The 27,116-nt window shown below is 36.6% G+C and overlaps 1 protein-coding gene across 2 annotated transcripts in view; it reads left to right on the top strand.

Annotated features, from left to right (window-relative positions):
* Positions 1 to 24,547, top strand: part of LOC149786668 (uncharacterized) — a 79,852-nt gene extending 55,305 nt beyond the window's left edge. Inside the window, exons 2-3 of one of the 2 annotated variants that reach the window (XM_089977202.1) lie at positions 8,200 to 8,407; positions 21,756 to 24,547. In XM_089977202.1, the coding sequence (XP_089833328.1) occupies positions 22,571 to 23,602 (1,032 nt within the window). In that variant the 5' untranslated portion in view covers positions 8,200 to 8,407; positions 21,756 to 22,570 and the 3' untranslated portion in view covers positions 23,603 to 24,547. The remainder of the gene's footprint in view (positions 1 to 8,199; positions 8,408 to 21,755) is intronic. The other variant, XM_089977201.1, reaches the window with a different exon arrangement.
* The last annotated feature ends 2,569 nt before the right edge of the window (positions 24,548 to 27,116 follow it).

The following is a 27,116-nucleotide window of genomic DNA, read 5'->3' as shown; positions in this document are numbered from 1 at the left end:
GTTTACATAACATTTCGTACATCCGAACCAGAACACATCAGAGGTAACATCTATGGTACGATATCAACTATGCGTCTATCCATGCTTATTACAAGATCCTAGAATTATTTGAGCATAGTATTTACAACTGTTCAAAATGCTGCCCTATGGGGTACACTGTCCACATTGTGTGTTATTTCCATTTCAAATGAATTCCTTTTTAAGGTATGAGTCGTTATCCTATCTGAATTGCATTGGACTTTAATGGCCATTCAATATTTTCATCATTCCTTTCTAAGTCCTGTAGTACATTATTTGTTGTGTTTTACAACCTCTGGTTGCTGATCGCTAGGAAAACTTCATCTTTCTGGAAAAGAACACAAATTCATCCAAGTACACTGCTGTATGGTAAACAATGAAACTTAGATTCAAAAATAGATCTTGATGGAATGAGATTTATGGGTTCCTCAAAACTGTATATATAGATGCACCACGGTAAGGTATATAAATCAGTTTAATACGGATAATTAACACATAGATGCATGCAAAGTTTTTGTCCCAAGAAGAATGTATCTACTGAGGAAAATAAGTACTGATGTTGATAAAATGTAAATTGATCTACAATTGGCCATTCGATATGTGACGTTTAACCAAAACAGTCCAGTACAAATTTTCCCCATATTTAGCGGCTAATTTAACAGTTTTTCTTTCAAAGATGTTGCCAGGAAAAATGAGAAGCAGAAATCTATGAGAAGTAGCTATACATTTAAAATGGTCTAAAAATAATTTTATTTATTTTATGAATAGCTATCTGATAAACCTTACTGAAGCATTTTATGATCAAATAGAATAATTTAAACTGTGTATAACGGCAATGTACATGTATGCATGTGTGGTGTGCTTAATTACAATTCAAATTCAACTGTACAGCTTGTTCATAGAGAACCCAAAAAGAAAGAGAAAGAGAGAAAAAAGAAATTTGTTGAGTTAAAAATGTTTGTATGCTTACCTTGGAGTTGACATTAGAGGCTGTCGTTTTCTCGGATTCTGTTTGCATGGTGTATCATGCAAGGCACGTTTCTTTGATGTTCATACTCTAGTTTGTTTCGCACAATTAATTTTCTCCTGGAGTAGCTCCTCTGGTATTGATAATAATTGTTCTTTGTCAGATACATGAACATCATCTCCAAAACTGTAATAAACTTCACCGTCTGGACACATGGAAATACAACAGTATCGAAGAAGATCTGGCAAAGCGGCCTCGTGACACCATATAGTCAATAAATAATCTATCTGAACTTGAATAAGGTTTCCTAAATTCCTCAGGGCACTTTCCGGGGGCATCCATGTTTGTGGATGTCGGAATTCTTTCCCAGGCATTTTGATTGTCATTTGCCTTACTTCTTCAAAGGACAATGCAGCTGCATTGTAGATCTTTGGACAGTACAAATCCTTTAAAAAGGAAATGTATACATCAATAGTTAACATTATGGATGAAATTGACTCATCTGTCTCATGGATTTCCATGTGAAAGAGTTTGAAAAGCTCAAGACCTTGATTGTCAATGGCTTTCATTAAAATCTTTTCGTGTGAAATTCCATAATGTTGTGGCAAAAAGTTATTTCCTCCCATGCACAAAATGATGGCAATCAGAGCCGCCGAATACTTCTTATTGAAGTATCTTTCAATACTTTCTATGATTTTGGAAATGTTGTACAGCTCAGGCTTTTGTTTCTGTAGCCAAACATAAACATGGCGTGTAAAGGTTCCAGTTTGGTTTCTTTTCCATTGGAGACTGATACCAAATAGGTGAATTAGGACTGTGTCGATATCAGCTGATGATACAAAGTTGAAACAGAATCTCCATCAGACAACTCAGCATCAAGCTCCTTCATCCAATCAAGTTGAGCCATTTCTGCTTCTCCCTTTCTCTGCCTGATGTTAGACAGCTTCTCCATACCAAGAATTCCTGATTCGGAAGTAAATCGAACTCTCAGCGGTGTTGTGAAAGGGCAACATGTGCAGGGGACCTCTTGGCAATGACATGCTGTCAGCAGAGCTTCACTGTCTATATCCAGTATAATATTTTGCTTAAGAAGAAACTGATCAATGTGATTGCCTAAATAGGAATTTACAAGTTTCTTGCCGGTCGCTGTTCCCACAACAGAGGGCTTGTGAAATTTATCTTCACTGATCACCTCTTTTTCTTCCTTCAAATGTAAGATAGATATTTTTCCTTTAGAATCCCGCATTTTTCTTGTATGTGCTTTTAGTGTGTCTGGTGTGAAGGAATATTTTTCCTCACATATAACAATGTGACGTAAATTTGGAAGGTGTCCTATCAGCTTGTGAAGAATTGCCTTTGATACGTACTCTAAGTACTGGTCTCCAGTCGAAGCTGATGTCTTGAACTTCACACCGGCAAATTCTACAACTGAAGCTTTCGTTTGTTCCTTTATGGTCGGTGGAACAGCTTTGAAATCTGTTAGGATGAACTCATCTAAGTCTGGAAAATTGTCCTTTTGCTCACTTGTAGCTCTGGTGTCAGATATTTTCTTTATCAACTCGAGAAGAGCTCTTTTCACACCAGCTGATTTATTAGTGGATGATTTTGTCCCATGTGGCTTAAAGATTGACTGACAAGTATTCATGGAAGAGCTTAGACAGTCCACAATCGTTGTCATCTTCTTTACTGTCCTTTTTCTTTTCTCCTCGCTTTTTTCTTTCATGCTCTTACATGATGTATTTTTTGGTATGCCTTTAGTCCTCTTGATTGTTGACCCTTTTGATCTTTTTATTCTGTTAATGAGATGTTTGTGTCCGTTTATCAATTCAGTGTTAGGACAATCACTAAGTGTCATACCCAATAGACACTCTCTTGCTGCATATCTGTGAATCATGAATGTTCCTATCTCTTCTGTGGTTGAGTCTAACATCTCTTGCTGAACCTCTGGATTCTCCTTGTGATATACATTTCTTAGAATGGGATCAAAACTTGATGACATTCCCTTTCTTCGATGTATCAGACCAACTGTTCTTACAATATGGCCCAAGTCATTATCACTGGCTTTTCTTCCCATGTACCTTTCTGAAATTTTGGATGCTATCTCTTCATCTTTTTTCTCATCTTGCTTAATCTTTGAAGCATCCTCTCCTGAGATGACAGACTGGATTACTTTATGGACTTGTCTCTGCTCGTCTACTGTGGACATCCTTATGATTACATTGCTTAGTGTGGCCCCTGGTCGAATACATTTCTTTGCATCTCTGTGGTCAATCTCTCGAGCAGTGTCTAATCCAATCCTGACAATACTACCATTGTGAGAGGTACTGAATAGAGCATGTTTCATTTGTCTGTGAAAGTGACTTGATTTGTAATGTTCTATCAAAAGCCGTGTGCAAAATCCAGCATAACTGGAAGCTCCATTTAAGAATGAGAACGGAAGTGAAGACTTCACACCGGCCAGGAGTAAGTTGTATCCATCTTTTCCTCCTAGTCTTTCAGCAACGGCGATGGCTACAATTTCGTCACAATGCCTTGATATCAATATGCAGGGAAAACGTTTTATTCTCAGTGGATGTTTTCTTAATGAATTCTTTCAACATTTGTCCCCATCTCAATTCAAGCTGGCTGACGGATAACTCCTGATCACACAAATTTTTTTTCCAGCTCCTCTGCATGTGAATGTGGTAGCGAGTTGATAAACGTGATGATAACCGAGATATGCAAAGCTGCTGATAATCGCCAAACATTTCCCGTGGCTGTCTCGATGTTCTCGATACTTACCAATTTACTGCAGTCTTTTTCAATATCATCATCTCTCATATATTTTTCAGTATATGAATAAGGCCTGATGTTTCATAAGCTGATATTAAATTCATGATTTTAGACTTTCTCAAGTGCAGTACTGAAATTCTGGAAGAAATGTTGCATACTTTTTGTTCCTATCTATAAGCTTAAAAAGATTTCTGGCAATCTTGTAGTCAGGTGCAAACAGAACCTTATCATTTGTTTCACTCAGTTCATCCTTCTCCAAAAAATCGTCGAGAACCACTTTCAATGTGGTTATGTCGTCATCTCTACCACTGGAGGGTGGAGGATGGTGGCATAATAGTGGCGGTGATGGTGTGTTGTTTAGATCCTGATACTCTAGTATGCTACTATCAGTACTGCAGACAACAGTTTCATCTTTGTTTGTCATAAATGGTATCTGTATTTCTTCAAGGAGGGCTTGAACATCTTGGAGAATATCTTTATTAGCACCAACTTTTATCCTAATATTTGAATATTCTTCCTCCTCCTCTTCGTCTTCTTTTCCTCTTTTTTTATTCATTTTATCTTTATACATTGGATGTACATCCTCCTCATCTATATCACTGACATCAATATATGGTAACAAAACACAAGATACATTTAGATCATCCTGGATGTTTTTCACATCCTCGATTGTATCCCCATTACTGTCAACTGATCTAATGGAGGTAATGGCTCCATTAATGCTCTCTATATCTTCACTGGAGATGTTTAGTGGGAAGTTTTCAGTTCTATCATTATTACTAATTTTATCCATTTTCTCCAAATCATGAATGGCCAAGGATGAAAAGCTTTAATCTAGATCCATGTTTTCTTCCTGAAATTCTGAATGTTCCATCGAAGCCGCATTGCCTAGAATGTTTGTGAAGGGCTGTAATGATGTAAGTCTTGTCCATATGTATTTCAGGCCCCATTTGGCTTGCTGCTGAAAACGTTCAAAAGCACACTCTTCATCAGAGGTCATCTTTAGTAGAACCCATTCTAGATCTTCTTTTTCCAGCGGTGGTGCTTCCTTGCATGCACAATCTTCTTTTTCTTCACACAGTGGAAGATGCCATGTTAATACATCGTTTGAATCTTTTGGAATGCCTTTGATTGTAATGGGCAGGGTGCATAGTTGATTTATTCTCCTTTCAGCAGGTTGTGGGTCAGTTTTCATGGTGAGCTGGACCAGATTGTCCATGAAAAATATAAGATGGCAGTCTCTGAGACAAACCAAATGTTCAGAAGATGAGACATCACTTGCTTTTATATAGCAAAGTGGATATGGTTTCAGATACGTTTTAAAGTGACAAAGGTCTGGATCTGCAGCTTTCTTAAGACGTCTGTCTCCATTTCGTAGACTTTGACTCATATTGGTAGCTGATGTGATGGAAAAAACAGATGTGATGTTATAGTAGTTGATGAACAACTCATCTGTGACAATATCTTGTATGAGACCACTGTAATTTCTGTTAAGTATGTTCAGTGATGAATCGAAATGGCAATATAAAGAGGATAGTTTTGATGTGTAGAAATCATCTGATGATCGACGCCTGAGGCTGTCTTTGTTCAGTAGTGTTTGTTCTAATAAACACTGGAATGGTAAAGGAACGTGCAAGCGCCATTCTCTCATTATTTGAAAGTGGTTCATACCTAAGGGATCAGCAAGCCAATGTTTCTCCTCTTTAAAACACTGAAAGCAAAAGGAGTCAATAATTTTATATTCCTCTGGGAGATCTTGGTCATCCAGACAAGATGAAAGTGACACATAATGGGGTTGGAGTTTTCCAGATTTTAGATGACTTCTTGCAAGAAAACGCTCACCAGGCGGAAGGCAGCCTTTGGGAAAGAAAAGTATGACAGGCACATAAACATTGTGACTTTTCTTCAGAGAGGCACGAACTATCAGAGACATATCATCATACATTTCAACATTATGTTGCAATTCCTGCAATTCGATACCAGTGTGTACTCCTGCTTTATGTGCACACACATTTGTGCACTGAAAACAAATAATATTTTGAAACTGAGGAGCAGGTATGTCTCTAAGAGCATTTTCTGTGTCGGTTTCTATTTTCTCAGGTCGATGGATACTTTCAAGATGGATAGTAATTCCATTTATTGCGTCAGCAGCAAACTTCCGAGCAACATTCCGTTGACATACCTTCAAGCACAACTGTTTGAGTTCTTGTCCTTTTTCTGCAAACTCTTTACATAATCTAAAGAATTCCCATTTACTTTCCTGCTCATCTTCATAGTATGATGCTTCTTTCTTACAAAAGGAACTATAATGCCATTCGAACAATTGAATTTTATTTCATTCGCTGTCGGTGAGCTGTGTTTTATAATCAATAATTAAAGATGGAATCTTCAGCCCTTCAAGTTGTAGCTTATTAATTGTTTCTTCATACAGACCCAAACTTAAAATTTCAAGAGACGCTAGTTGTTGATAAAGGTTCCATGTTGATTTATTCCATTTGTTTGAAGATATAGACTGTGTTTGTTTTTCTAAGAGTTCATCACATACCACTTTGCAAACCTGGAAGTCATCATAGTGATGGAACATATATCGAAAGAAAGACGACAAAGAAACCAAATTCTTTTCTTCTCTCTGGATTATCCCAGTATCATGTCGCTGTAATTCTTGTACAATATTTTCTTTCTTCACAATTTTTTTCTTGTCATGAATCGAATGGTTAGATTTAAGGAACTTTACAAGATCATCTATGGCTATGAAAGTTCCATCTTCGATTTTATTGAAAGGTAGAGACTCGAGTGATGGTATACAGATGGAAACCTGTTGAAGAATGAAATTATTTAACTATCTGATGTCAACAATTCTGTCAAACTAGATAATAAAATATAAAGTTAGAATTTTGGTACTAGATTTTATGTATTGGAAGATAAAAGATTACAAGTATGATTGATCAGTGATATGAGAGATGGATAGAAATATAAACTACAAACACATATGACCATATATCAATTGCTTCAATTTGTTGCCTGAATGCTATTTACACAAGGCTGGTGTCAGTTATGCTCCAATGTATGATTAAAGGCTTTATACACTTCCATGATCATTTACAAACATATATGCTAATTACCATAGTCTCTATCTATGCTACTTATAATATACATTAGGACAAAAAAGTAGTACTATCTAATGATGATACACTTCTAATTTACGGACATAGACAATGTTATGCCTTAATTACTTCTTGCTGCAATTAGACAAATAAATGACCAACATGAGAATTAAAGCGACATGAACTCTGGGTTTCTTGATTTTGTGGATTTTGGAGATTGAACTTAACTTATTATTATTGAACTGTCAATGAACTTAAACTGGATTGATACATTAATTCTATAAACTTTTGCAAATGACCGTGGTATAATGCTATTATATATCTACAATTCCATATATATATATATATATATATATATATATATATATATATATATATATATATATATATAAAGTATCTCAAATAGAAACAATAGAAAGTTTATGTATGTGATACACTAAGTGATAATACAAATTACTGAATGCAGGTAGTATAGAATTCTTACCATTTCTTCCTCTTCAAATTCTTGATGATATTACATACTCCGTGTCTTCAAGATAAAACTGTAAGTATTCTTGTAAAAAGTCACAAAACTATTTAGACATTGTATTTGAAGCATCTGTCAATCAAATACATCACAACAACAGTCAGCTAATCTTATTTTGGTACAAAATATAGACCTACCATTTATTATGCCCAATACAATAAATATAGAAATTCCATATTTAAAGCTAGCTTTCAAACACAGGGAACTGAAATAGGGGCATTATAACTGGACAGTTAGCTGGGAGTCTAAAAGCAATTATATTTGACATGAGTGAAAGTCGCACTTGCTGATAACAAGGTGATGACAGATAAAGCAAACACTGGCAGGCAAGCAACATAATCTAGAGATATTCAGACCTGGGGCCTGTCCTAGGAGTAATCAAGTATTCCAGTCAGTCATATCTCCAACGAGACGCATACACGTATACCACAGAGTTAGTTCATTGCTTAATACGATAAAATGAGCGCTTTTATCAGGCGTTGTTTTAAGGACATTATGTCAGGATAATTTCCTTTTGATTGACAGAGTAGCTATCGTATCAGAAATGTATAATATTGTGTTCAGAATTCTCAAGAATCTTATTCACTCATGTATTCATTGCGGGTGGTGGGGGTGGTTGTAGCGAGATGGTTATTTGCACACATAACATTGAGGAAACTGCATGCATACTAATTTGAATACGCATTCTGCAATGTCTGTATGTTATTATACAGCTATCAAGAAGAAAAACGTTCCCATTTTGAGGATCACTTCGACCTATTTAAGAAAAATAATCTAAATATCATCGCAGAGGAAATTTTATTTTTCCTCAGGTGTACAAGATAAAGAGGCTAGTTCAGCTGCAACCCACAGATGTGTTTGGCAGATACGAAACTGATAACGAGATGTAAACAGGGTTTCAACTGTACAAACGCGTTGACATCGGGAGGGGCATTTTGAAACTAACTCCAGACGAGCATTTGCTGCAGTACACTGGCAGACTAAATACACTTTGAGAGAGAAAAAAATAACGTTCAATCTGTGAGTTTTATTCGGATAACGAACGAAAGACTGAGACAGGAGTGTGTGTGTGTGTGTGTGTGTGTGTGTGTGTGTGCGTGTGTGTGTTTGTTTGTTGTTGTTGTTGTAGGGTTTAACGCCATTTTTCAGCACACGATAATGCTATACATGGCGGCCATGATTAATGGTGGAGGAAGAACCCGGGAAATCCCCGGAAAGAACCACAGACCCACGAAAAGCTACTGGCAAGCTTTCTCACATTGTTTGTTTGTGTGTGTGTGTGATTTGGATTTTTAACGTAGCTTTAACTGTTTGTCAGTCATATCGCTACGGTGTCTGCAGTGTGACAGTTTATAGTGATGTCTTGCACTGTGGCGGGGCATCATGCGGCAGACATGTAACATGATGTACCACCCAGTCACATTATCCTGATCCTAGATAATTAAAAAATCCAGCCCCCCCCCCCCGGCTGACGTGTGTGAACTTATTTTATGTATGTTAGACATGCATCTCATTTGGCTTTCCGCTCCTACAATGGGAATATCTTTAACATTTTTGCTCTCAAACTGACCCACACCAACACCCTAATTCAAGATCGCGAATGCACTGAACAGATCGTTGATATAATAATAATAATAAATATAATAATGAGGACTTTGTATAGCGCCTAATCTTTAGAAGCTCTAAGCGCTTTACAACATTAGACAACACCTATAAGATAAAAAAACACATATAATAATATTATTACAAAAGCAAACACCATCAAAATTAGAAAAACATTAAAACATATAATACATGCTGAGAATATTTCAGGTAGGAAACGTTATTAGGTCTTTAAGTTTGTTCTTGCAGTCGAAATAAGTGAGTTTTGAGAGCCCTTTTGAATGTGATCACTGTGACTTTGTGTCTAAGTTCAGTGGGCAATTCATTCCACGTTGCTGGGCCCTGGTATGTAAAAGAACGCTGTCCATATGACTTTGTTTTCATAGTGGGAATAATGAGTATACGACTGTCACAAGAGGAGTGTAAGTATCTTGGTGTGTACACTTGGGTCAGGTCGGATAGGTATGTTGGACTAGAGTCCGACAGTGAAACGTAGCACAGAGAACACATTTTGTGTTTGATTCTGGATCGAATGGATAGCCAGTGTAGGGTTCAGAGCAGCGGCGAGGTGTGCTCTGATCGTGGTACTCTAAGTATGATCCAAGCAGGTGTTTTTTGAACTTTTTGAAGTTTCTGGAGCAGATATTGAGATGAACCAGACATAATTGAGTTACAATAGTCCAGTCTTGAAAGTAGTAATGAACACACAAGTGTTTTAGTGGCATCAGCTGAAAGATATTTACGAATTGAGCTGATGCATCTCAGCTCAATATATGCAGCCTTGCATATGTTCATGACATGTTGGTGCAATGTGAGAGTACTGTCCAGAATAACACATAGGGTTCGTACTGATTGTGTGAATTTAATGTTGGCGTTGCTGATATTTATTGTTTGAGGTAAAGGATGTGAATGAGAAAGTCTTTGTGTTGTGATCAGAATGGCCTCAGTTTTATCATCATTCATCTGCAGCTTGTTACATGTCATCCATGATTTCACATCAGAAATGCACCTCTCTACATCTTGGATGGTAGCATTAACTTCAGTTGGGTGGCTAGATTTGTATATTTGGGTGTCATCAGCGTACAATTAGTGAGACACTGGATGATGATCTATGACACTTGAGAGCGACTGAGTGTACAGAATGAAGAGAACAGGTCCAAGAACAGACCCCTGTGGAACACCACAACATAGATCAACTGTGCTGGAGTGTATTCCATTTGCAGATACAATTTGTGTCCTGTTGACCACGTATGACTTGAACCACAGTAAGGCTGTATCATGAATGCCAAATACATGCTGAAGACGGTGAAGTAACATATCATGGTATATTATGTCAAATGCTGCAGACAAATCAAGGAGGGTGAGGACTGAAATCTTTCCGCTATCCAACGCAGAGAGAATGTCATTAACCACTTTTAGAAGAGTAGTTTCAATACTGTGGCAAGGACGATATGCAGATTGTACATTGCTAAAAAGACTTTTTGAATTCAGATGAGATACAAGCTGGGATAGAACAACCTTTTCTAAGTTTTTTGATATGAATGGGAGATTAGAAACTGGGCCGTAGTTTTTTAAACCGTTATGGTCTAGTGTTGGTTTCTTCAGCAGAGGCTTTATAATGGCAGTTTTGAAAAATGATGGGAATTCCCCGGATGAGAGAGAGGTATTAATAACATCAGTTAGTGAAGGCAATACTGGATCTAAGCACTCAAGCAGCAGTGATGTTGGAATTGGATCAAGTTCACATGACTTTGGTGCACTCTTCATCAGGATTGTACGTACGAAATCCATAGAGACAGGTTCAAATGCTGCTAATGGTTGCCCCTCAATTTCTGTATCCCAACTGTATGGTGACGACGAGTCAATTGAAATTGTGGTGTCAAGCTTACCTCTAATGGTTTGTACTTTGTCACAGAAGAAATTTGCAAACATGTCTGGAAGGTCGACTGGAGAGAAGGTAGTTGGAAGTGGTGTTGATTTGTTCCTTGACGTTAGCTTGTTAGTAATCTCGTCGAGCTCTTTTGCAGCTGGAACTTTCCATGATCTTAGTTGTGTAGTGGGCTGATTTCGCTGCATAGACTATATCTGTAACATTCTTCTTAGCGGCTTCATAAATTTGCTTATGAATAGTGAGTCTGGTGGAAAGCCAGAGCCTCTCAGCTTTACAGCGGTCTCTTTTAGCAGTGCGAAGCTGGTCCCTAAAACTGCTATACCATGGAAAACACTTTTGAATTGATACTCTGCACTTGGCAGCTGGGGCATGTTTGTCAAGCAATGAACGCAGGCAGTTATCGAGTTGTTCTGCGGGAGGAGGTAAGCAAGTTGTTAGGTTAGCTTGGATGTCGTGCATTAGTTTGGTTCTATTTATCATACGGAAGTTTCTCTTAGTAGCAGATAAAGGTGGAGGGTTAGGGACTGATACGTCAAGATGGCATATAATGCAAAGGTGATCTGATGCAAGGTCATGGGATACCAGAGAGGACCGAAGAATGTTATCATCAGGTCTATGAAGAATCCAGTCTAAAATGTGACCATGTTTATGGGTGGGTTGATTAATTGACTGTTTGAGGTTGAAAACATTAATGGAATCTATGAGTTTTGATGTATTTGAGTTTCCGGGACAGTCAAAGTGAAAGCTGAAATCTCCAAGAATTATCAGGTTGCCACCTATAGAATTTCCATAGTCCAGGAGATTCGGAAACTGCTCCAAAAAGAGAGAGTAAGCCAGCTTGTTTTTTTTTTTTTTTCTACTAGGAGGAGGGCGGTATCGCAGACAAAATGGACTGACCTTTGCTCCAGTGTGAGCTTGGTTTGGACTAGTTCAAACGATGTGTGGTCGAAATTGAATGTTGTGGTGTAGTTAAGACGTTTTATCATGGAGTTCTTTGTGATGACAGCAATTCCACCTCCGCGAGAATTACGGGGGAACGACTTGAATGAATAACCAGTGGGTGTTAGATCGGTACACTAGGGCTCATCGCCTGATATTTTTAGCCTTGTTTCTGTCAGGTAAAATATGTCAACATTCTGGTCGTTGATAAAATTAGCTATTTCTGTGCGCTTTTCCGTTGGTCCTACTGACTGGGCATTGAATAATGCAATGCACAGAGGTATTTCTTGGATAGTTGACAAAAAGGTTGACGAATTAATTGGAATTTGATTTAGTTAGCTAAATTAACGGTCGAAGTTTTTTTTAAATGGTTGTGCCGAAGTAAGGGAGATAACTGGGATTTTTCTTCCTGTTCTACGCCGGCCAGCTTTGAAACTACGTTTCTTTTTTCGCTTTTGTTTACATTTAGGTAATGATGAATGTAGTCCCAGTTCGTTTAGTCTAGAGCACAATGTAGTGTGGAGAGCCAAGGAGTGATCATTTAAAGTAATTAATGAGGGTCCATCGTAGCATAAACGGGTTGACTGGCGAGTATCACGTGATGGCGGTTTGTTCAAAAACAGTGGAGCAAGACAGCTGAGAAAAAGTCTAATTTTTCTCGTTTCCAAAACAACGAGATGAAGAAACACATACGAATTTAACATCCAATACATAATGAACACAATAACGAAGATGAAAACAGGCAACAAGCACAAATGTCATGAAAACGGCACTAATAAACGGAACAGCTGCTTCAAGCCAGTTAAGCGATAGCGGCATCTTGTTCAGTCAATATAGTAATTTTCGGCGATTAAAAGAAATATTAAAAAATTAGCTCTAAAGATTTGCCCGTTCTAGCCTTACAGCGTCTGTAGTTCAAATTAGTTCTTTGCGAGTTCCTCGGGAAATGAGATAATAATTAGTGTAGTCGCGTCAGAAAAAAGTCGCGCAGATATCAGCGTATGGTGGCAGTGGTGCGATCAACATCGCTGCCTGGGGAGAACTTATGACAAAAAATGCTGATGATTTCCTGATTACATTTTCGTATGGTTTTGTAACAACAACTAATTGTTTCCACTCTACAGGTAGACTGAATTTCTGAAAGGGGGATAGGTATAAGATAAAGTAGTGCGCGATTGCAACTAGCACAGTGGTGAGAATGTTGCCATAACGTTGTGATACTTTCGTGTGCTGTGACTGAAATTTCTTCATTTGTATCAGGGAATCAATGCGCTGCCTAAAGGAGACAGCTGATCAAAATGGTTGCTACCGTGTTTTCCGAGATATGAACTGAAATTAACTTCAGCATTGTTACAACAAGGAAAATTAATTTTGCCAATGTTGACAATAGTAAAGCGCGAAAGTGAAAAAAAATGAATAAGAACTTTTTAGAAAAAGAAAAAAATACATAAAGTGATCAACTAGTTTTTAAAAGAAATTATCGACCAGTTTGGTTTTCAAAACTACCTCTAAAGAAAACACCATGTAGAGATAGCATTTTTGTGAGAAGGTGCATGCGTAAAGTGAAGACAAGCTGTATACGCTATAGTCGGATAAATCAAGTCCTCAGATCTGTGTTGATACTGATAGGCAATATTGGGGTCTGATGTCACCTATTTATTAAAATGTGCAATTTTCCTGCATGCAAATCTTTCCGGAACACACTGCGTTTAGACACTGACCTGTAGTTGGTAACAGCCATATCTAGCGCGAAATTCGAAATGGCCACAGGACAGAGGGTTGTGCTATTCCACGTGGATTTACAAGTCGCCAAACTAAGGATTTTATCCGGAAATAATTTGTAGATATTATCAAAAGAACCTTTCAGCCGATGTAGCTCAACAGCTGGTGGGGTACAAAATGTACACCGATATTTGCAGACAAGAGTGTCAAGTCTTCTTGAAATGTTTAGAATAAACAACAACAACAACGAAAACCTGAGATAGTTTGGTTGTTTAATCCAACTCTTTGCAAAGTACGAAAGTGTTGAGTGGAATCATTATTCCAGATAAGAATTTATCCCGTTTTAATGGCTTTGAATTCTTTTTCTTGCGTCTGTTGACAAGAGTTATCCCAAATAAAATACATTTCATGAGAAAGAAAGACGTGTTATTAAAGTGTAGATTTGCCTTTGATGAATCATCAATAGTAACTCATTCTGGCTTTTAACTTGCTCTTGATACACAAAGGCTCTCCATGACTCTTATCTGAATGATGCAAACATTTCCAAACTTAGGCTGGCACTTACATTTGTTTCATACTTTTTTGATGTATTTTTCATATTGCGGTTAGAACACTAATATCAGCTTAGATATAGAATCAATCAGCATCAATGACACTTCTGAGACACAATCAGGGTTTTATACCTGTCTAGACCGAAATTATTGAAATGACGATTATATTGCTTCCTTGCATATCGTCTACGTAGAGGTATATATCCCGTTTAATTATTAGATAGTTGCGTCCAATGATAATTAACTTTGCGCCATCGGTCAAACTCAGCACGTGTCGAAACCTTTAAACCGCCGATATATATTGTATTCAATCGCAAAATTCTCGGTCTATTCCGCAAGTCGTGAAGAACTTTAGGATGTAACTCGCAGCCATTTGGAACTGTATTTGTAATTTGTTCTCATGGCAGCATAAGGAGACAAGGTGACCATTGGATTATCGTTGACCATCTCTATCGCAACATATGTAACCACCAAATCGATTGCATATTTGTATTCATACAACTACTTCCGAGGTTATTTGTCTGTCTCGACGGAAATGGCCAAGCGATATTCTGATCGATATTAGGCTTTATATATACATTTCTCCGTTAGGCGTTGTTACATTTACGGTTTTGTATTTTCTTTTGGGAAGGTAAACTTTCGTCACTGTTTCCATCCGAGCATTCATAAAATTTACAACGCAGTAATGCACTGAAAGCTAGTACTAATATTAGTACCCTTACTCCTCCCTCGTGGACAGGGCACTAACGTGAGCATATACGAGTCAATGGAGCAAGCCGGGTGTGATACACACCCGGCGCTCTTTTAGCCTAATATCAACCATTTGAACACATTCCTTGCATATAATACAGTAAATTGAATAGTCCTCTTATTTAATACCGGAAGTATCAAAAATCATTGAAGAAATAGTTGTAAAATCTCGGTTAGCTTTTTATCCGATATTTTTGTTTAGATCGTCCGCCATATTAGTTCAAATAATGCTTACAGTGTACTTCAGTTCTCAGCCTCGTTTGTTTTGTGTGCCAGATAAAGACATTGAAGCCTTATTTGGAAACGGAAACAAATCGTTGTAAAATTATGGCGCGGTTTGAGTCAGAAATTCTGCGCATTAAAAGTAAATATGGTTTATCGGCAACTTTGAAATTCCACCAAGAAGCCATTATTCGCCACTTGATTGATAATAACATAGCGTAGAATATGCAAATATGGTCTGGCAAGCCTTACGTAGAATAGGTGGCACGGCGAGAGTCTCGCATTATCTGTCATAGCGGACACGGTGAGGTTAGTGTAACCATGCCAATTTATTTTATCGTGTTAGGGCTTAGTAAATTCAAAATAAGCCAAACTTCTTTCACACCATGATTGTACTTATGTAGTAGATTTCTACACTGTTTGTTTTTCTGACTTTAGTGATGATTAGTTTTGCTCCATTACTTGATATGGGATCAGTTCGTAGCCTCAACCACAACAAATCAAGTTGAGGCTACGGCATCGTAGCTACACTGAAAGCATGCTCAAACTATTAAGCAAGAGCTACAACGGATAATTAAACGTGTCGCAGTTAAAAAGAACGTCAAACTAAGTTCAGCCGAACACGTGCTTTGTTTCACTGATTTATTATTTGTAAATTTCATTAAAATAAAAATCTGACAATGTCATGTCAACCGCGTTCATTAAAAATATGCATGGCCATTGCACATGGAAATTATTATTTCTTTAACCAGTTTCCTAAAGGGTACTATGCTCGGACAACCAGGGCCGTATAATCCAGGAGACATTGTGCCTAGGGTCTTCGAATACTAAAAGGGCCTACAAAATGACCAGATTTTTTTCCTTTGTGTGATAAAACTGTAACAAAGATCTCTTCTTAAATAAATATATTAATGGATCCACGTTACTGAAAAGTGTATATACAAAGAGGCAGAGTCATGTCAATGTCAATCGTTTTATTAAAAACTAATTCGTCACAAAGCTTCATAAACAGAAATGCATAGGACCTAAAAGGACCTTAATCCGGCCCTGCGGCCGACATGGGTATGTGATAAAGTGTTTTCCCCAAGTTCTTCCTCCATAAACAGCCTATCATGTATTGAAAAATGGCGGTAAATCCATAGCAACCAACTAACCAACATTAAGGATAATTACGTAGATAAGTTGCAGACATTTGGAGTACCCCGTGACCAAGAAGAACCGTTAATTTAATTGACAATCTTGAAGACTACATCATTTTACAAAATATATTTTTGTCGCACAAATGCTGTTCTTTGCATCTGAATATTGTTGAAGCAATTAGCTTCTTACTCAAATACAAGAGCTCAGTACACTGGATTTCATCTGTTGTAAAGTCTATATATATATATAGTTTCTCTTTTTTCATTTTCACGTTGCTGTCAATTAAATGAATCAATCAATGGATATGCAAGGAAACGCGGTGTTCATAACCATGGTGTTATTAGCGATTGACATTAATTACTTTAGTTTAAGAATGCGTTCTGAAGACTTGCGGGCATTTATAACAAACGGATCATTTATAGCAAGCCGGTAGCGATACCAACGCGTCTGCAACAATATTTATACGCAGGGACACGTAAATGATACAGTCACTGACGATATTTTATATATAATGGCAGAAATATTGAATCTGAGTTGCTGTGCCGCTTGTCATAATAAAATCACAGCAACAAAACAATACCTATATATTATCTGTATGCGAAAACTGCTGGGATTATTTGTGGAATCATGCGCTCCCACGGTAAGTATATAGACTGACCTTGGTCTTGATATAATTTCCTCAAACAAACAACTTTTTTAAAATGCAAAATAACTAATGGGTTTTCCAACGGTGATCAGTTTGACCACTTAGCGTTGAGGAGTTCCTAATTACGGAAAATAAAGGCCAAATGTTGAATATCGTATACATTCCATGCCACTATAGCAGCAGCAACATTATTGCATTTGTATGAATAAAACCGAAACAGATAAATCACGAACCCTCTCTATTTCTCCTGGTTACGCAATTTTATCGTTGCCAGTGCGGTGACATCGTTCTTGGTGCGTTATGAAAGACCAGAGTAGATTTGAAATTTTTAAAGTTTACTGAGTACTTCATGGCATATCAAATGGCAAGAATTGAAGCGATTACAACCAAAATGTACATAATGAAAGTGCATGTTGTGATAGAAGTCTTCTGTGTGTGTGTGTGTGTGTGTGAGAGAGAGAGAGAGAGAGAGAGAGGGAGAGAGAGAGTAGCACCTGGTCGTTTTAACTTTGCATAATTGTAAATGTTCACTTATAGTCAGTGTGATATGGCATTATGTAATAATTTTTACGCAACCCGTTATTTATCGATACTATCAAAAGCAAACACAAATCGGAAAAGATGAGAAAATTATAATGTAAATGTAATATGCAACTCTATGAACGTATGAAATTGGCCAAATAGGTATGTGAACTTACGTTTTGATACTCCTTTTTCTACTAATTTGTTTTAATATTTTTTCTGACTCTTTTTTCCCTCACCATTTTTGTCCTTAATTAATAGATTTGTTTATTCGCTCTTCAACTGTGTCATATCTCTCCCTAATCAATTCACTCATTCTTCTTTCACTCATATACACATTCATTTACTCAGTCGTTTACTCACCTTTTTCAACACTACTCTTCCACGTTCACTTTTTCAGTCTCCCAGTCTTGCTCATTCATTCAGTCACCCACCACTTCTATGTATGCGCTCATTCATACTTTCTTCTTCTTCTTCCCTTTTACCCCTTCTTTCATTCATTAATTTGTAATTTATGCTCTTATTAATCTGTGACTATTGGTTTACAAAACTGTCTTAGCTCTGGAAAGCTCTGTCAGAGGTGTATAAGAGTTATTGCAAATGGAATTGCTTCACTTGTTGTCTATCGTATATTGTATCTATGTTAACTGCAGCCAAATCTACAGCATGTCCTGTAACACATTGGATGATTTTATAATGGATGTTTGTATTTTGCGTGAGTGTGAGTGTGAAAGCCATGCATACGATAAACTCCAGGTGATAATTGCTTCATACAAGGACATGTATTTGTAAATTTTATGCTGTTTTCATGGATAATAACATACAAATTGTATCTATAAATGTTAGAGGCCTGCAAGGTTCAGTCTTTAAACGAAGGGATATTTTCCACTGGATAAAACAAAAGAATGTATCTGTAATATGCTTGCAAGAAACTCATTGTACAAAGAACGATGAAATATATTGGGCAGCTGAATGGGGATACAATTGTATATTTAGCCACTGCCCTAGTAATAGTGCCGGGGTTGCAATATTTTTTAAAAAAACTTTTGAATTTATAATTCATAGAGAAAGATTGGACAGTCAAGGGAGATTTATTATTTTAGATATTACAATTAATGGCAACAGAATAACCCTCGTGAATTTGTATGGTTATAATGACGATACTCCTAGTTTTTTTTTAAAAAGTTAAAGAAGAGATCTTTTTTTCTTTTAAAGAACTCATCAATTATAATGTGTGGAGACTGGAACACTGTTCAAGAATTAGATTTAGATACATATAATAGTTTACATGACAAACACCAACAGTCTAGGGCAGCAATTCAAGACCTGAAAAACGAATTGGAATTAACTGATCCCGGCGAAATTCCAGTCAAGACTTAAAAATCTCCCTTGAAACAAAGTAGATTAGATTACTTTCTTGTATCAGATGACATTCATATGAATACAACTGATGCGTGTATCTTACCATGGTATAAGACTGATCAGTCAGCTATTGTTCTGAGTGTGGCTTTTTCGTGTCCAAGGGGAAAAGGATATTGGAAATTTTATGCCCAATTGTTGAGAAACATTGAGTATACTGATTTGGTCAAAAAGTGTATAACTGACACTGTAAATAAATATTATGTAGGGGGAAATAAAGGTGACTCTCTCCATGTTTCTCTTTCCTGTAATGATTAAACGTTCCTTGAAATTTTGAAAATGAAAATATGATCTGAAATTATATGTTATTCTATTAGGAAAACAAAAGAGAAGCGGGAAACATTAAAGAAAATTGAGCAGGAAATAATAGAAATTCAGAGGGGAAGGTCTAATTACATAGATGGGGAAACTCTGGAAAATTTAGAGAGAAAAAAGCAGAATTAGTGGAATCTAGGAAAAAATACATAGATTAAAGCTAGATGGTACGAATTTGGGGAAAAAAGCACAAAGTACTTTTTAAACCTTGAAAAAAGAAACTACATCAATAAGACAACAAAGGAAATTATTTTAGATGATGGGACAAATATATATGACCAACTATATATTTTAGAAGCTGAAAAACAGTTTTATATGGAAATGTAAAAAAGTATAATTGCTCAGCTTGATGATGAGGCTACTCAAGAAACTCGAAATAGATTTTTTAGTCACAATATTAAACTTAGTCAAGAAGAAAGAGAATCATGCGAGGGTCTGCTTACAAATCAATGAAGTCGGTATGTCTCTAAAACGGATGGAAAATGGAAAAAGTCCTGGCGCGGATGGATTCACTGTAGATTTCCAAATTCTTTTGGAAGTCTCTTGGGGGATTTATATGTATGGATATACTGTAGAAAACTTTCAGATTTTCAGACTCAAGGCGTCATCACATGTTGACCAAAGGAAGAAAAAGACGGAAGATATTTAAAAAACTGGAGACCTATATCACTTTTAAATGTTGAATATAAGATTGCTTCGGGAGCCATTGCAGCTAGGATTAAAAAAGGTTCTTCCATCAATAATCAGTGATACTCACAAAGGATATATGAAGGGTAGATTCATGGGAGAAAATACCAGGTTATTATACGATATCATGGATCAACTTGAGAACGAAAACATATATGGTTTATTATTGTTAATAGACTTTGAAAAAGCCTTTGATTCAATTAACTAGATCTTTGTGGAAGAAGCTTTACAATCTTTTAAATTTGGTGATTCCGTTTGTAAGTGGTTTAATCTGTTTTGTAATGACTCTGAAAGTTTTGTTGTAAATAATGGGCATAATGTCATCTTTTTTATACTAGAAGGAGGATGTCGTCAAGGAGGTCACCTTGCACCTTATTTATTTATCATTGGGGTTGAGATTTAAACTATTACTTTAAAGCAAAATGTGGATGTACGGGGACTAATCTTTGACGCCAGTGAATATAAATTTGGTCAGTATGCCGAGGACTCTTTTATTCTTCTTGATGGATCTCAACTTTCTCTTGAAGCAACCAACTATGAATAACTTGCAAGGATTTTCTCTATTATCTGGACGTAAATGTAACATAACAAAAACAAAAGCTATTTGGATTGGAAACAGGAACGTTTCTAATGAAAGAATATGTCCCGAAATGATCCTAATTTGGTTCTCTACTAACTTTACACTCCTTGGCATAAAATTTTCTCCAGATTTACACCCTGACACAGAGGACTAAAATAAATCTAAGATGTCAAATTTTCTCTGACTTAAAAAACAAAGCGTGTCTTTTTTATTTCTGATCAACGCATTATTCGTAGTAGATCTGTTGGATTAGTAGTCCTCACCTTGCGTAGCATTTGCTGTCTGATACATGTATTTTACAGTGGTTGTGTATTAAACAATTCAGTATTTCCTTGTGTTGAGAAGAAGGAAGTTTCAACCTAATTGTTTAATTCTATTTCATATATTGTAGACTGTAGGAGTTTGTTTGTAGCTATACATTTGTATAATCATACATAGAAGTAGCTATACATTTGTATAATCATACATAGAAGTAGCTATACATTTGTATAACCAAACATAGAAGTAGCTATACATTTGTATAATCATGCATAGAAGTAGCTATACATTTGTATAATCATACATAGAAGTAGCTATACATTTGTATAACCAAACATAGAAGTAGCTATACATTTGTATAATCATGCATAGAAGTAGCTATACATTTGTATAATCAAACATAGAAGTAGCTATACATTTGTATAATCAAACATAGAAGTAGCTATACATTTGTATAATCATACATAGAAGTAGATATACATCTGTATAATCATACATAGAAGTAGCTATCAATAATTTATTCCACTACGTGTAGTATGATGCCATTATAAACTAACTGTTAAGTATTAGCTGTATGTTGTTCGTAGTCACCGTTGTCGTGGTACTGATCGTCAGCGTCATTATCATAAGCACCCTCGTCTTCGTCGTCGTTAACAACATCAACAATTATAACGATTGCTGTTTACTAGCACTGCAGCAGCTACTACTTTCCGACGACGATGACAGCAACGGCGAAACTTAAGAGGATAATTAAGACCACTGCACCACAGCTGATACAAATAACACTGTCACAACTGCTCCTACTAATGTCACCACCATCGCCACCACTATCACTACCACTAGCACCACCAGCAGTGTGCCACCTTCACAACTACTACAACTTTCAACACCATTACTACTATTACTACTACCACTAGCAGAACCTCTATCACTATTACTACTACTACTACTACTACTACTACTACTACCACCACTACCGCTATTACTACTACTACTGGTATTGCTTTTATTAATGCTGCTTCGTAAAAATTACTGCCACTATCACACCTTTTTATTTATTTATTTATTCATTTATTTATTATTATTATTAATTAGTATTATTATTATTATTATTATTATTTCAGCCTTTAGAGGCAAAGAACAGTACATTCATCGCGCATCCTGAAACGTTTGTCAAAGTCTGACAAACGAAATTGTGATATCAGCGGGAGTTAGCTTCAAAATGATCAGCCCCTAAGCAGAGACTTCCGTCGTCCTGAATTCCATTTGCTTGATTCATGAATCACTTACATTATTAAATAGATATAACTTCTACCATTCCCGTCACACAGGGGTGAAAGAGCAGAGTTAAAGGTGACGTGGGGAAAATGAAGGGGCAGTAGTTTTACTTATCAACGAGATTTCCATCAAGGAAGATCATCGCATAAACAAAGTTGTCATTGTGTGGATTTTATTTATTGACAAGTAAATTGCTTCTCACTTCACTGTTAACGGAAACGAAACTTCACTGATAGATAACGTGGTGACTGAAGTGAACTCCAGCTTTCAGAAAGTAAAGACCGGAGCAGTAATAGATAAGTGAGTCATGTACAATCATGAATGTGATTTGCGTTTTCTGTAAGGATGATTAAGTTCTTAACCTGAGAAGAAGTATTCAAGTCAGCTTAATTGATTTTGAAATGTTGTAAAGGTTTTCTCCAGAAGAGAGCAGATATAGTTTATACATGTATTTCATATATTTATGAAATACTAGGAAAACAGTAATGACATTGGATAACAAGTTTTCGACCCAGATTGATAGAAGGCTAATTACCAATTAAACGCATAAGCTTGATTCTTTGATATCATAGTATGACGTATTTATTGTACGAATTTTGACTTAAGTGAGTCTGTGTAGTGTGTAGAAGCTCACAACTGTCAGTTTTATTGCGCATAAAAAATGTTGAAGTACAGGGTAAATCATTCATCAACGACGGCAGGGACTTCAGCAGTTATGGCCCCAGCTTGCAATGTGAAGGTCGCAGAGCAAGCACTCGTGTACGAAACTGCGGATTCACAACACGAGAGCAAAACGCAAAACGGGGAGGACAAGGAAGGACTTAAAATAATATCAGAGAAATATGATTCTTATGGGAACTTGTCTACCTCGTCTCTCTCCAAGAGCTCCTCCTCTATTTCAAGTCCTACGAGAGACAGTGTCTTCCTGTTTCCGGATCCAACTGGAAGCAAATTCCGTGAGGGCGTTACAGAGCAAGATTTACTCCAGGTGGAAATGTTCTACAAAAGCCATAAGTCCGAGGTGATTGTATGTGGGTGTCTTGCTAACCTCTATTTTGGTTCTGTTAAATCTTCGTTTTCCAGGGACCAGTGGACGTTCGCGCTGACCGGAATACCATATTTATTATTGGACACCGGGGAGCATCACCGTGAAAGGAAATTACAAATCGGTATAGCGGAAAAGGGTACAGGATTCACCCTGTGGAAGGAAGTGATCGATAGTTTGACTGGGTATAGAGCACCACACGACAGTTTTCATACATTGCACTTATCAACTGATCATACGAAGCTAGCGGGACTTAGTTTGGATGATGCTGGCTCCGCAGCGGAGTTTTATAGTCACCTATGCAAACTGACGTCCGACCCGGATGATATTTTGCTCAAGATCGGAGGAGGAAAGAAAAACAAAAAGGACAAAGTGAAGAAAAAGAAATACAAACCTCCTCAAAAGAATGAAATCTCACAACCTTGTTGTTTTGTTCACGTGACAAAGTTAGAAAAACCACAGATTAATATTTCTAACGCTCCGGAGTTTATTTCTGCACCATTCAATTTTGAATACAAGACAGCTGAAGATGAAGACTTGTCGGGCATTTTGTCCAATATGATGGACAGCAATTTGACTTTGAACAGCTCAGACAGTCAAAATTCTGGAATTTCGGATGACAGACAATCATCAGAACCAGGAAAATAAAAGAAGTGATTAAAAAATGGAATGTTTCATACTTCGCCGAAGGAATGGCTATTAAAATTTTCAATGTAGTATATTTTATATCTTTATGTTATAACTTTTACTGTCACAATGTCTTTCACAGACGCTCGGTGCTCTATTAAATATTCTGTAGATAACCGTAAAAACATATTTTCGTGTGCTTCTTCAGCTTGTGGTGATAAACAGCTTCAAAGAAAAGTCTTTCAAAGTTCGGATTGATGATGCTGATGATCGTTTATGATTCAAATACTCGTAAACAACGCATCGCATTTGACAATTTTCTTCCAAGGACCTGTACGCATACGCACATCACATTTGTGATAGCCTAAATAATCTATCGATATTTCTTGTTAATAACAGGTAATCAAAGATGTTTAGTCGTTCCTAGGTGGAATATGAATCATCAGACTTGATGCTCGCTGCAGAGTTCATTGAATTTGACAATGGACAGGTTAGTTGCAGTACAAGAAAAGTTTGTTGAAGTAATTTTTATGTCAGGTCTTTCATTTTCTCATATATGTGGAACTTATTTTGAAATAGACTGATGAATGTGGATATTAGATACTTACCGCCTGGATGTAGTATTGTAGTATCTCAACACCGTCTATGTTTTATTACTTCCTAAACAAACATTACAGTTTGTATTTGGGCTTCGTTTCTAATAAATTTAAGTACATGTATTGTGATGTATTGAGAAATTTAGTTGCACTGACCTTATTTGCTATTCTTTTATAACTTGTAAAATGACTTTCTGCAGCTTATGTAATGTTATATTAATAACAGATAATGCAATTTTATGTTGTTCAGCTAGTCCTAAGAATTTCAGTTTATCCATTCCGTGTAGATTTACTTAAATCGGTGCAGTATTTTTCCATTACTAAAATAAAGTATTACCAAGCATTACAAATGTAAATATGCTTGACAACATTATATTGTTATTATCTGATTTCGAACTATTTTATAACCAGTCAAGATGAATTCGGAATCTCTCTGATTGAAACTGTTATCCATAGAACCACATCCATTTTCTACAAATTTCATTCTTTCTCTACATTGCATCAAGCAGGATATACATATGTTCTTCCATGGTTGTACTTGCAATCTTAAAAGATAACTAGAACAAAGCAAAGAACGATAGACTTACAAATTCGATGACTGTTTTATTGGTAATATTCCCATTGGTTTGAGTACGTTACAGACCAGTTTTCGTATTGTATGACTGGGCTTCCTGCTCATCGCGTTTCGATTGGTTTTTCACTTATACTGGGCAAGGTGCTTTAAATTCAATTCATGTTATTTCTTCTGTCCATTGAATGTTTTTTTTTCTTCTTTATTTTTTCATTTACAAATTTCTTTTGTTATCAAATGCTACACATCAGGCTTCTGTTGGAAAGCATAGCCTAACAATGAATGTGTTAGATACCCACTATTTCATGAGGATGATCTGCAACCCGGGATCAGATACTCATCCGCTACAGAGTTCGATTTCTCGCTGTCAAGGGTAACGTCACTTAGCAACAGTCGTGTATTAGTAACTTTGTATGTAAGTGATGGATGGAATCAAAGTGAAAGTGAACGTCAACAACATAAACACGTTTCGTTTTATTGTAAAATAGGTGGTTAGGGTAAATAGGGTAAATAATACAAACATATGATAGCGGAATCCGATGTCCTTCCAAATGAACCTCGATTAGATACAAGAACCCAAACTTGAAGTTACGGTACTGAAAACCTTATAACCGGAATTAGTGCATGGCGGTTGGCTTGGACCCGGTACCGCGCCTGTCAGGCTCAGTTCTCCAATAATATTTATTAAAAATTTTTTAGCGTGGCGCTTTATGCCTCACAAACTTTAAAGCTGGGCCTGGATAACCAGTATATACTGGATCTGAAAAAGACCGTTCAGGCCACTTATACAAGTATGAGAAAAGGAAAAGAAAGCTAATTCATTTTAATATCATGTAAAATGACATCAATGAATGGATAAAAAATATGCAAACTATTCCAGATAAAACCATTGAAGTAAGATACAGATATCAATGCATGTAACCAGAAATCCTTGTCTTTGTTAAAGACCTAATGAATATTGGGCCGGTTACACGTGAACATTTGTTAATAGATATTTTCCTTCTTCAGATATTCAATCAAATACGCATTCTTACTTTAGATTTGATTGGTTGTACAATTTATGTAAAATTATTCCATATACTGCGGATTCACTTTTATTCGTGATAGGTAAATTTGGGTATTTCATGATTGCTACAATCAACAAATCCAAAGCCGCAATGAACAGTCATCTACCGGCAAAAGACCTCCTTCCCCTAATGGGGCGCTCACCAGTTAATATGTACTTTTGAGACAGTGACGTATGTAAGGTGAAGTAGTTCGCATTTAAAACATGCACAATGGAGAGAATGTTGACATACCTTTATGCTACATTAATGTAATGTGGATGATATTTCTTTGGATATTGTACTTTTGGAAATGTTACATGATTTAAGCATACTGCTAACTAAATGACTGCTCCCTTGAGTTAAAAAATCAGCCTGAATTAGTCTAAATAACACTATACATAGCAGCTATTAAAATAGGGGAAATGAATTTTGCCAGACCAGACAATACCAGCTTCTGAAAGGGCAATGAATGAAATACCAAATACATAAAAAGTAAAAAAAGTTATCGGCTTTTTTTTATACAATTTACCTCTGAAGTTCAGGAAGTGAAAATGACCAAGTAGAGCTAGCACTTTTTTGAAAGGCGCACATCTCAAGTAAGGCCAAGCTGTATGCTCTATAACCCATAGTACACCCATCAATCATATACTAAAATAAAGGGAATTAAAGGTTCTTTGAATTATACCATTAGATATACAATTTCTTTTTTAAATAGCCAGTATAACCAGTGAGGAAAGCCGGGGAATTATTTTTTCTTTAAAATCCTAACCCTCCCTATGCAAAATACGAAACTGCAGAGCGCCACCTAACTAACAGCAATCAGTCAGTAAAAAGAATAGGACCGCCTTCCCATTGAACAGTAATCCATCATGTCAACAATAGGACCACCTTCCCCTAATGAACAGTATTTCATCAATAAAAATACCACAACGAACTTCAATTCATGAACGCCCTTCCACAGTCCTGATTTAGGAACCGAATAAAATTAAGGGATAACTGTCTTTCATTTGAGGACTGGACTACGTGAATGGTGGATTTTACTATCGCGAATTGAATATGTAGAGAGTCAGTTAAATAGGTATAATTTTGCGACATTGAAACCACGATAAACGTCCTCAAAATATCAAACGCACGATTCTCGTACCTTCAATATAACATTCTTTGGACAATTTTGTGAAGATAGCATAAATTGTAATTCTACGTGGCACAAAGTAACAGGACAATTATAGCGTCGCAATGGTGTCGATATTTTTTTTCCCAAGGGTAGGCAAAGCCAGTATGTATTTTATGTATCGATGCAACCGTTATTCTGAATGGATTGA

This window comes from Sinohyriopsis cumingii, chromosome 12 (genome assembly GCF_028554795.1).
Source record: "Sinohyriopsis cumingii isolate HCF-2022 chromosome 12, ASM2855479v2, whole genome shotgun sequence".
Lineage (NCBI taxonomy): Eukaryota > Metazoa > Mollusca > Bivalvia > Unionida > Unionidae > Sinohyriopsis > Sinohyriopsis cumingii.
This window is presented reverse-complemented; position numbering and strand designations above follow the sequence as displayed.